The 12,280-nt window shown below is 35.5% G+C and overlaps 1 protein-coding gene across 9 annotated transcripts in view; it reads left to right on the forward strand.

Annotated features, from left to right (window-relative positions):
• LOC123308818 (transcription factor HNF-4 homolog) overlaps positions 1-12,280 on the forward strand; it is a 107,135-nt gene that overhangs the window by 90,280 nt on the left and 4,575 nt on the right. For 7 of the 9 annotated variants that reach the window (XM_044891679.1, XM_044891674.1, XM_044891682.1 and 4 more), the window contains exons 6-7: positions 314-437; positions 10,600-10,752. In XM_044891679.1, the coding sequence (XP_044747614.1) occupies positions 314-437; positions 10,600-10,752 (277 nt within the window). The remainder of the gene's footprint in view (positions 1-313; positions 438-10,599; positions 10,753-12,280) is intronic. The other 2 variants (XM_044891675.1, XM_044891677.1) reach the window with 2 other exon arrangements.

The raw sequence follows: 12,280 nt of genomic DNA on the forward strand, positions 1-12,280 counted from the left end.
ATTCGAACCTTGTATGTATAGTGAGATAAAATTCATTTTTGCATTTTTGCATGCATTTTTAAAATTTAGGTTTCACTCCTATCTAGAGCTCCTAGTTCAAAACCACCCAAAGTTTGCTCTTTTCAAATTTTCCCTGAATTGCATTTGAAATATATCTTGTAAGGATAGGTTTTTCAACTTCTACTTCATTCGCAGCGTTTTTTTATTCCTAGCGAAGGTGGTTCGGCGGATAAAAACTTGAGAATTCAGTGAAAATATTACATGCAAATTTTTCCATCATAAAGAAAATAACCATTTATAATGTTGTTTTCAGGTAGCACTTCTCAGGGCTCATGCAGGTGAACATCTTTTGCTAGGTTTAGCAAGAAGATCTATGCATCTCAAAGACATTCTCTTACTAGGAAATAATTGCATAATTACCAAACATAGTCCGGGTGGTAAGTACCTAATTCAATTTCATTCGAGTTTACTCGGTAAACATAGCGACCATATGTAATGTTAATCCTTATATATTGAATGACAACTGATTGCACTTAATTGTTCAAATATGTAGTCTATTTATGCAATGCTGATCCGAGAATAGAAAAGCCAATGAGCAAAACAAGGTCATTTCAATTCATAAAAAAATGTAGTTGAAGACATTTATCTTTATTTTTTTAAGAATGTAAATTATATGAAGTTTTTCATCCCTCATGTAGTTGAGCAAATTCTGAAAAGTCTTTACGCCAATTTATTAAGCGTCTGAAAAAATTTCTTGGGGGACATATTTTTATCAAGTATTTACATAATTAATGGCAGTGACGTTGAGGTAAAATGATCAAGACATTAATTAACTGTTATATCGAATAGAAATTATCTTGTTTTTTTTTTATTTTTTTATTATTTTCACTGTGAGCTCATTTACGATAGTGTGATTCATCAAAATGTTTCCGAAATCAATATATTTTCCATGTAATTATTTCATCCTTGATTCGAACGTTTCAACTGTTTACTATGGTTTGCTTTTTTGTCGAAATATTCATCATTTCCATTTTGAGTGAGAGAGAGTTTCGTCATTCAGTCTATATTTTGTACTGGACATTTTTTCGGAACGACGTTTTTTTTTTCAATTACGGATTCTCAACAAGTTTCGGTGATTTTAACTCAATCAATTTTAATACTAAATGGGGTCAATACTCAATGATTCAACAGAGGTCATCCTCTCATCCTCATATATAACGAAAAAATATGTATTGGATGACCTCTGTTGAATCATTGAGTATTGACCCCATTTAGTATTAAAATTGATTGAGTTAAAATCACCGAAACTTGTTGAGAATCCGTAATTGAAAGAAAAAAAAAACGTCGTGCAGATAAATTATCAAACTCTAGAAAGAGTTCAACCTCTCAATTCAATAATTCCTTTAATTCCTTGAACATTTCAAACCATTAGAAAGCATATATAATTTTCTTATCTTTTGCAATATTTTCATGAAGCTCGAGATTTTTGGGAAAAATCTATCGTGTCTCACTATAACAATAATAGATTCTTCTGGTGGGTAAAGGTTATAGTTATGTAGTATTAATTTTAGTGGTAATTCTCGAGATAAAAATAAGTACCAGTATTCTTGATATTTTTGCCAGGAGACCTCCTGTTTCGGAGTAGCAGTCCCCTAAATTTTGTCCCAAAAATAGTTATTTATGTACCAAGAACAAAAATCTCTCTATTATAGTCGAGCCTGCGTCTCGACTTGTGTGCTCATGTAAATCCAACTTGGCCAACTTTCTTGTTGCCCTCATCAATGGAGGAGTGTTATTCATAACCATATCGCTATCATCACTATCCATTCTTGATTATAATGAACACTAATATTCAAACCACGTTCTTAATTCACTCGCAAAATCTAACAGATTTCGTAAAGAATTAATTTGACAGAAGCAAATGACAGTTATTGCCGCAAGCACTTATGTTTTTATCAAATCCAGGCTTTCGAAATTGAGTAATCGCCACTCCTAATGTTGCTGAGCGACAAACAGAGCGGACGAAAAGTGTTTGCGGACGAAAAATACTTGCCATCAAAAATTATCGACTTTTCGTTTGGGAATTAGTACGTAAAGGGTCGTTTTATGTTGAGGTCGACGAAAAAAGCCTTTTCTTTTCATCTCAGAATACGGACATACGATAATCACTGAATTTGGTACACATGAGTTTTTTGATATGCGAAATCTCATAGAGCTATATACTCTTAGGCGACAATGTCTTTTGAATTACTAAACACAAATCGCGTATTTGAATTCTTTGAAAATTGTTGAACCATTAGATTCAATTGAAACCCTTTCTTGTCTTTTGTAATTTTTTCATGAAGCGCACGATATTTGGGAAAAATATAAAAATCTATTACCTCAACCCACCAGGATTTTATTGTGATAGTGAAGCACGTGTAGGGGTAAAAACTCATCGTTAGTGAAAAACATGTATGACGTATATGGACTATTGAAAATGTTAGTTTGAGATTTTTTTAATATTTATATTGAAGAAAATTTCTTCAATATAAATATTGAAAAAATATTAATTGAAATGACCTATTTCTACGTTCTATTTCTACTCGACGGAACAAATGGAGCTTTGGCATTGTAAAACTTACTTGAAGTAATTCTAATATAGCCAGTTCCTCAGTTCCTTTCATTTCAAAGCTTCTTTTAGACCTACTAAAAAGGAGAAACTTTCAGAAGATTTAAGATTTGAGGGACTTGCTGTGAGTTTTTATCAATGCCTATTAGTGATGAATTTTGTTGCATATTCATTCGAAAGCATATCATTCCATGTTATTTATAACGTAGGCATCGAGTATAACTTCCTATTTTGTTTATATCATTTATTTATTGGAATTGCCTAGCTTATAATGGGAGAATCATGTTCGTACATTAAGTTTATCTTTTTCTTGTTGTTTGGAGGACAGGAAGCTATATTGGAAAGTTATTAATAATATCATACCTATGTCTTCATTATTTGTAACGGATCTTAAGCACTTAGTCGTGTAATAACATAGAAATTTCCCTCGATTACCTAGCGTTCAGCAATGATTAAAATAGGTAATGAATTTAATTGGATGAGACTGAATTAGAACATTTTATCCTTAGAATATTATATGGATATTCATTGAAACGATTTAAGTATGATTTTTATCGACCGAATTGTAAAATCACAAATGAATGACTATACTCAGATTGAAAAAATCTTTGAAATGGTGTGTAACTCGAATCGCATTCCAAAGCTTAATGGGTTTTCTTTGGACACCAGGGGGATTAAAGTGGAGAAGTAAAAGCCTATTATTTTAAATCTGCGATTCTGAATCGTTTCGAAAAAAGAATAATTATGTGACTATAATCATTAGGGGTGAGCTTTCTCAGTTGGGACACCGTACATATATATATATATATATATATATATATATATATATATATATATATATATATATATATATATATATATATATATATATATATATATATATATTTATCCAGCATACTATGTTGCGTCCATACATTGTCTTTGGGCCATACACTATTGCGTCCTGAATGATACTGCGTCCGTATACCGGACGCAGCATTGTTTTTCAACATTTTCTCTGGTATTTCGAGGGACTCAACGACAGGGGTGGTCGCAAATCGTGAAGGACGTCGAGAGCTATCTTCGGAACAACTATAGATTTCATTAATCTTTTGATAAAAAAGTTATTCTATGTTGAAAAACATATCTCCAGACGCAGTAAAGTGCTTCTCATGAAACCTAAAGTATATTTTTAGTTCACGCAAATTCCGCTTCGGGGGCGCTTCAAATGATGAAAACTGATATACAGTCAATATACATCTTTCACACGACGCATAATGTTGCGTCCTAAATCTGGCAACAGTGGATACGAGTAAACCAAGTTGCATTTGCACAACTGAAATGATTTAGCTTCCTAGGCTCCAAGGTCATCCCGAAAGTTTGTTAGGTGAAGAATTGGATTCTGTCTCTCGAGCAATAGCTGGTCCGATTGAAGTGCCCTTATGGTGTTTTTTTAACTGATATTGTCATTATTATATTTTAGAATGAAAAAACATTTATAACTCACGTGAATTTTACTCCACTTCAATTAGAAATCAAACGTTAACACTTTCCAGAGAATTATCGGATTTATGAATTGACATGAAAGGTATCGCTTTATCCGCTTATGCTTATGTCATTGTGAATGTGAATTAAAATATTTTTATTCCACTGGATGAATAAACGTCAACTTCCCTTGTTGCTAGAGGTTGAATCATGTCGTCCTCAAAATTAATTAACTATACCTAATAGATAACAATTGAATATTTCTAATTTTTCTCCACTTGTTCAGTTGGGAAAGAGAAAAGCCATAAATCCGGTTACTATGAAATTGTATAGACCCATTTTCATTCGTAACTTCTTACTTCCTGAGGCCACAACGTCCTTTAATAAGGAATATAGTAGGAAGATCTTCCTTACGAGGATTCTTGGTCTATATTGCTGTATCGATTCTAGTTATGGGTTTACTACCTATGAAGGTTGTTTTGGGAAAACTGAAAGATCGTTCCTGTTCTCCTTCGGTGAAATATTCCGTCTGGCTTATTGAGCGATATTGTGGGGTTGTTTACTCCTTTTGCCATGGCCTTTTGTATTCTGGGTGCTGTGGGATTAGAAGTGACATTACCACAAAAATTGAAAAGTTCTACAAATTATGTAAACTCTGGTATATATGTAGTGTCCTTGTAATATATTAATTAATAAGGACTGTCTGTCAAAGTGAATATCACAGAAATTCGAGACCTGATTGAATTTAGAACAAATCATATACAAAGGTGACTGTAACAATATATTTGTTCTGGGCGTAGCAAGGTTGAACAAGCGTACGGGTCTAGAACTTGGACTTGGAACGTACATGAAATCCTACTCTAGCGAGTAGATGTGCCATTCAAGAGTCCATGAAGGAACCTCAAAGAAGCAACGCCACTCCTGACATCAAGCTTAACTGCACCTAATTTATTCAACAAAACAGCATGATCTTATTCGAAAAAATTTATCTGAACAGCCTCCATTAGTCCAAGAGCTGGCAACGAAATTCGGCAAAAGTTTTGTACTGGCGCATAATTTAATATGATTTAATTGATTTAGTATTGAGGGTGTACATTAGTCAGCACCCACTCTCAAGGTCAGCTAGTGGAACACCTAGCGTCGACGCGCTTTGTATAGGCATATGAAATTACAACACACTCTACAAGTATTTTGTAATGATTGAAAATTTTCACTGAACTAGTTCATAGAACAGTGAAACGCGGTGTGTCAGTACACCATAGAAGTTGCTGCCTCAACGATGTTGTTTCAAAAAATTTATATTGGCTGAAACTGCATTTACTGCTCAAATATCATATATTATTTGAGAATAAAATATTCAGACCCCATATCAATAGAAGAGAGGCAGTCAGCAGTCACTCCAAAGTACGGATATTGTAATTTTATATAAATCAAAGAGCGTCGCCGTCAGATGTTCCACTACCTGACCTTTTAGAGTTGTTGCTGATTTATATACACCATCAAAATTAACTCATATTCAATTATGATCCATTACAAATCTTTTGCCGATTTTCGTCGCCAGCTCTCGGACTGCATGTCATTGTGATGTGTATGACAATCGTATATTGGGTTCCAAGCAATGCATCCAAACTCCAGTTTGCTCCTCACAAATGTATTGAGCAGCAAAATCATGGTTTCCAGATCAGAAAAATATCTGCTATTACGCACCATGAATTCATACATTCTTGGCCTCGTACCAAGTTAATGATTAACATGAGAAACAAATGTAAAACTTTGATCAAGATCTTTTATCTCCGTTTTTCTGCTCAGGACGCTGCCATCAAGACTAACTTTACAATATATAGTTCCTTTTCCTGGTGTACGTGGCGACATTGCACTCAAAAATGCTCAATGGTAGTTGATTTCTGCCACACCAAATCAAGAATTAGTCTACAAAGCACGCTGCCGGGAACGCAGTCTACAATAGAGCCTATATCATCAAAGATTTTAAAATCGTCGGCATGAGCCCATGCACGAATAGGATTAATTAGATGCATCCTCACTTGTTCAAACTTCCGTAGTGGATAACTGGAGTGGAAGGCCTCCAAAATTCCCTGATCGACTTTTTGTTCCAGATCGTGGTGCGAGAGGTTTGGCCAATTAGATTCGAACTGTTGTAAGTTTTGCTTCAGATGGATCTTAATAGAAGATCAGTTCCTCTTCTGTTATTTTATATTCAATTAACCTATGGTCAGAGATTGATGGTTTGGTCATCATTTCCCAAGCTATAACACTTCTTCTGGGAGCTGCGTTGACCATTGTCACGTCCAGAACCCCTTTTCTTGCCCTAGTGACAGAACCAGGTGTTGTCCCCACGTTCTTGAGATAGTTCTTCATTCTGGGAGAGTTCTGCAGGCCAAAAAAAAATCTCCAATTGAGTAACGTAGTTAGTTCTCCCATCTAAAAATTCTTCAATCAGAATTACCATTCAAACTTTATGCCCTGGGTATGAAGCCCCCTGTTCGAACATTGATCCTTTGTATTTTTCACTTTCCTGTTCTTCGTTCACTTCCACAATATTTTTGGCAGCGAAGGGAATACGACACAAGAAATTCTTTGAGCTCTTTTTCTGGCCGAACTTTATCGAGCTTTATTGCGTGGATATGCCAAGTTGTTGAAAAAGCCTAATTCCAACATATGCGAGCTTTATCATTCTCAACAACTGCTCTGGTCTTTGGAGTTACAAATGAAAGCTTCTTTTATTTGTCTATGCCATAACTTCTCTCAGATGGAAGTAAGGAATTCGCATTGGGTCTCTCTATATACCCTGATAAAGTATGAATTCTGCAATCGGACAGAATGTGCATGAGAGTTTTCGTCGATCACGGCAAGCCATGCAAGATGTTGAGGTGACCACTTGCATTATATTCTTCTTATACCACCTAGTATTCTAGTATCTAGTATCACTTGATGAACGAAACCTCCCGTTTCCGACATCAGCTCAGCCGACTCCAGAAAAATAGAAGATGATTTTTACAGCAAGTCATGGTTCTTCAATCTCTTGAAATATATGATATTCGAATGAAAACTTCAGTTTTGCTTGTCTAATCTGGCTTTCTAATATCTTTTGTTCTGCTAGCATGATAGATTTTCCTACTAGCTTAAGATCGATTCATATGTCGGATATTAGCTTCTCCAAAGCACTCCAGCTCTTTGACTTTGGTTTTTTGATGAGCTACTATTCCCTTGAGTGGGTTTTGACTTCTCAATAATCTTATTCCATTTCCAACTTTCGTGTATAATGTTGGTATTGCAAACTTTGAAACCCCTGTCTTCCTGCATTCGAGGAAAGTATATCCTTTGTATCGAAGAGTTACAGTTACAGTTTGTTGGGCGCATCTGTCGAATGCCCCAGACCTGCTACCGCGACCAAAGCGGTCTATTGTGGCACAAAAACAAGCTCAAAGAGCTAAACTTCTACCTCCAGTGCCATCTTCCTAAGGGAAGAGATGATAACAGAGGAGGAGTAGTTCATGGGTTCCCCTAGAACCAGCCTGAGCGAACCTTGTCTGCCGCTGGGCAGTCACTGAGGATAAGCTCAATGGTTTCGTCTTCCTATAAGCAAAGCGAGTCCTTGTATATCGAAGAGCTAAGATGCAGGCTACGATTCATATTCAAACTCTTCTATCGAACTCGAGAATTTCATTCGCCGTCCATTTAACTACCCTGAAAGAGTAGTTGACTCTCCAGACTGCCAAATTGTTCGTAGGATGAACGTAGGATAAACTAACAACTCTACAGTTAATGCATTCCTAATTTAAGTTATCTCCAGAGCATCACCCTTTCACATTCATTTGTTATTAAAAAAAAAACGAAAATATATAACTTTTTTAAAATTAATACATAATCACTAAAGCTTTTTTTGACGAAAAGACACTTAAAGTGTGTTTGAAAAATCCTGAAATAAGATTCCCCAAGTTAGCAGGTCACAAACTACGGATGAGAGCCATCAAAAACATAGAGGTGTTTTGAAATATGAAAGTTGTAATAACTTGAGCCAATGTTATAATACGATCACGTCATCGAGTCCGAATAATCCTACTGTACCAGATTCAAAAACATATGTGGCAACTACGCTGGACGCCACAACATGCTAATGGTGAAAGATTGAATAAAATTCGGACGCAGCATTGTGCTACACATGAAAACAAAATATACGCCGGACGCAATAATGATAGGACCATGAAAGGACGCAATAATGTGCGTATATCAACTTCTTTATTAATGAAGATATTTGAGATCTGAAACGACCAAACTACGTAACTTTTTGCGTAGATTAATATACTTCGATCAGATTCCACCTAGGTAGCGTATTTCTGGGAGACGCAATAAGGTTGCTTTTTGAAAGGACGCAATAAAGTATGCCAGATGTAAATATATATATATATATATATAGGTTTCGTTTTCAATAAAAATCGTAAAACTAAGGATGAACGATTAGCGTATTGTGATGCATAGAGGACAATTTTTTTTTTCAATTCAGTAAAAATGTGAAGTATTTTGGATTATACAGGATGTGCCAGGAGTAATGCCATTAATGGTAATATATTGGGATAGGTCTCGGTATAGGTTCAGTAACTCAAAAGAAGTAGGGTCATACTCGGAAACGCTCCATTGAAAAGTTTCGTTGCTTCAAAGATGACTACATGATTATAGATTTATCCAATTTTTCCAGAGGGGCAGAGATGAACAAATGCAGTGGCATTATCCAAGTAGAGATACACCTAGAACTAAATTTTTCATTGATTTCCCATATAGCTACAAAGCAACCCTTTTTATTTTCCACCAAAATTTTTCATTCAGGCTCATCAAAAAATATATGTAAGAAATGATGTTTTTTTCTGGGAACTTTATTACCTTTTATAACTGTATTTGTAAAAGAATAAATTAGAACATTTGGTCTGTTTTTGAATATCACTTTGGCATATTCCTCATCTGAAAAATATTTGGCCTATTTATATCAAATACACACAACGAAGTAAATCGTTAATACTCTGCTGGTACTCAAACGGATATTCGAAATTACCAAAGGTCGATCCTAAGCAACGAGAGAAGATCATGGTGGTTTTTGGTTTGGCTTTCAGAAACAGAGCAAAGGACATATTTTATTTTTATGGAAATGCTATAATTTTCACGATAAAAACGCAGTAAAGGGATAAAGTTTCCAAGTGAAATTGTTTTTCCAGTGCATAATTGTTAATGATTATATTTGAAGCCTGTGATAAATTATGGAAGACAATCAGAAATGGTGTCGATTTCACCACTCTAGCTATGAGGAATGAGTGAAAAGTTGTTCAAGGTGCATCTCTATTTGAGAAATACCTCCGCAAAATTTTATTCATTAATCTTGGTCCTACGGTCATTTTTGAAGCAACGTAACTTTTCAACGAAGCATTTCCAGACCTACTTCCATATATCCCATTATTCCTGAGACACCCTGTAAAAAAGCTTCATTTATAAATTCGTATATTTTACATATATTCCGATCAGCTTTTCGCCATTGGTTAATTTTGACTTGACTTGACTCCAAACAACAAGAACATATCAAGAATGGCTTCATTAAATCATATTATTATGTTATGTGGGGAGAAACTAACTTTATTGATCAGAACAATGTTACACCTTTATTATGGACGATAGCCCGAATCAGCGAATATATACCTCACTTTCCATAATTTCTCGAAAAAACAAATTCAATATCAAGTACCGCTTGACATTCACGTCCCCATATTCTCCAGTTTTTTACAAAAACGTTTATATAGGACAAATTCTAGCGGGCTTGTTTTGAAGGGACGCGACTGCTCTATTACTACGGGCATTCGCGCGCGTTGTCTTGCTGAAAAGTGACAAAAGACATGTGGATAGCTATATCCAGATAAAGCAATAAAGTGAACCGCCCGAACAAAGAGAAGTGGTAATAGGCAATAACGTCTCAAACCATTACCTTCAGCTTTCATTACCCCCCAAGAAATTCAGTCTAGAACTGCCCTTGTACTATATATTAAGATGATACCAAAAGATGCATGCTCAATAGTTTCATTTCCTTCTGAACAGCTGTCCATAGACTCTAATATAATTCGGTTTGAGGCTGCTGTGTCTTATATACACAGCTCTAAGAGACATAAATTCGATTCTTGAAAATTCTACCTATACTATTTGATACGTAGTGAATGATGACCAATAAATGATATGACAGTGAGACAGATATCCCTTTACCAACCATGATCAATAAGGTCAACATTTTATTGAATGAGAGAACATGGAGAAATTCATTTGAATTTTTTCTGCTCGAGTGACCTGTTAAATATTCATGATAAAAACACTCAGTGTACTTCTGAGATGGTCACTTTAGGCACGGTGAATGATTTGGGCTATCTTCCTTTGATGTCAATATTCGACTCATGCCATTTTTGTACTAACCGTCATGGGGATGGCTCATGTACGAACATGGACATTTATTAATTAGGTTACAATATTCTATACAGTTGTGATGTTAGCAGACTCGAGAATATCGCCCGATCTGGACATATCCCGGGTTGGCACGAGAATCATGGATGAGCTAGTCAAACCAATGACCGAGGTGCAAGTGGATGACACCGAATTCGCCTGTCTAAAAGCCATTGTGTTCTTCGATCCAAGTAAGTAGCACACTGTACATTATGGTGATGGCTTGATTATTTCAAAGTTATGATAGATTTTAGTATTTATGTTCACTATTGTATTCATTTTTTCGTTAGGATCAGAATGCAAGTATCTGACCAACACTTGTTATGCTTCTTTTGTTCATGATATTGAATAGGCCATAAGCCTGGACAAGTAATATTAAAAGTTCTCTGGAATATTGTAAATGGGGAATTCTCCTCAATTTGGGTTATCACTGCATATGCAAGTTCAAACTGAATAATTATGAATTTCATTCATGATTTTTTCAAATTCACCGCGGAAACTATTCAAAATGATCCTTCAAATATGGGGTTTTAAAATTTAAATCGCTTGGTTCAGAGTTTACGATTTGGCAACAGCGTCTACAAGACAATGAAAAGAACAATGTCCGATCAGCTTGTTTATAAAATAACAGCTGTTGATCTACAGGCGCGTACTTACTGGCGAACTTCAACTGCAACCGGCCATAAAAATCCCATAAAATTTTACGACCTTCCTCGTTCGTCGCAGACTTCATAGACAGCCATCTTTGTCTATCTCATCAAGATAATGCATTTGTTGTCCTTTATTATCAAGGTATATTTCAGTCGATGTTGCCAGCTTGTGCAATTCTCACAAAACGCTTTAAACTTTAAATACTCATATTTTTTTTTGGGGAAACGGTTGAAATGGTTATTTCAAAATGTGACGTTTCCATGATATTTAAAAAAAAAATACATCATTTTCGTCAAAAGGAGTATTCCCTATTCTAAATTCCAAGATACAGACCTACCAATGCAGATGTCTCTTAATGGTACGAAATATGATAATTATATGAACATAAGCAACGTCTTTTCGGATGATCTTCTAATGTTGGCCATGAACCTCCACGCGATCATGTATTTCACTCCTCTCTAGATTCCTGCCTTGGTTGTTAGAGTTTTGACGTGAGTGAACTTCACATCAATGGGTGACCTGGACCTGCTGGGGTTCCCTCTCTTCTCCTGAAGAAGTGTCGTTGTTCTTTGACACTTCCTCTGCATAGTATTCTTACTATTCTTAGTAGATCGATGTCCTACGGGAAGTTTCCTTCATTTTGGAAAACTAGCTGTATGATTGTATGAAGCCTATATTCACTGGCCAGATTCGAGGGTCGAGTTATGAAATTATAAACCGATAATCATTCTCAAAGCTATAGCCAAACCTTTCGTATTACTTATAGTTTATAAGAAATAATATCAGGTTCAAAGTAGCGCATAAGATCTGTCACCACCAGCATCGAGTTCAATTTACTTTCATTTGTCGAATATCTGTTGGGTAACTCGGAGAAGGGACTTCAAGTTGACGTAGTATATACCAATTTCTCAAGGGCAAGACCAATTGCAATTTTGGGTAGCCCTTCATGAAATTAGACATCTCGGCCAACAAACTCACAATATTGAACCGAGAACAGAGTTATATGTCTTTTTACCTACTATATGTCGTTATATGCCTTTCCCTAATCTTCTTTTGAGTTTTGTTGCA

The sequence above is a fragment of the Coccinella septempunctata genome, chromosome 2 (genome assembly GCF_907165205.1).
Source record: "Coccinella septempunctata chromosome 2, icCocSept1.1, whole genome shotgun sequence".
Taxonomy (NCBI): Eukaryota; Metazoa; Arthropoda; class Insecta; order Coleoptera; family Coccinellidae; genus Coccinella; species Coccinella septempunctata.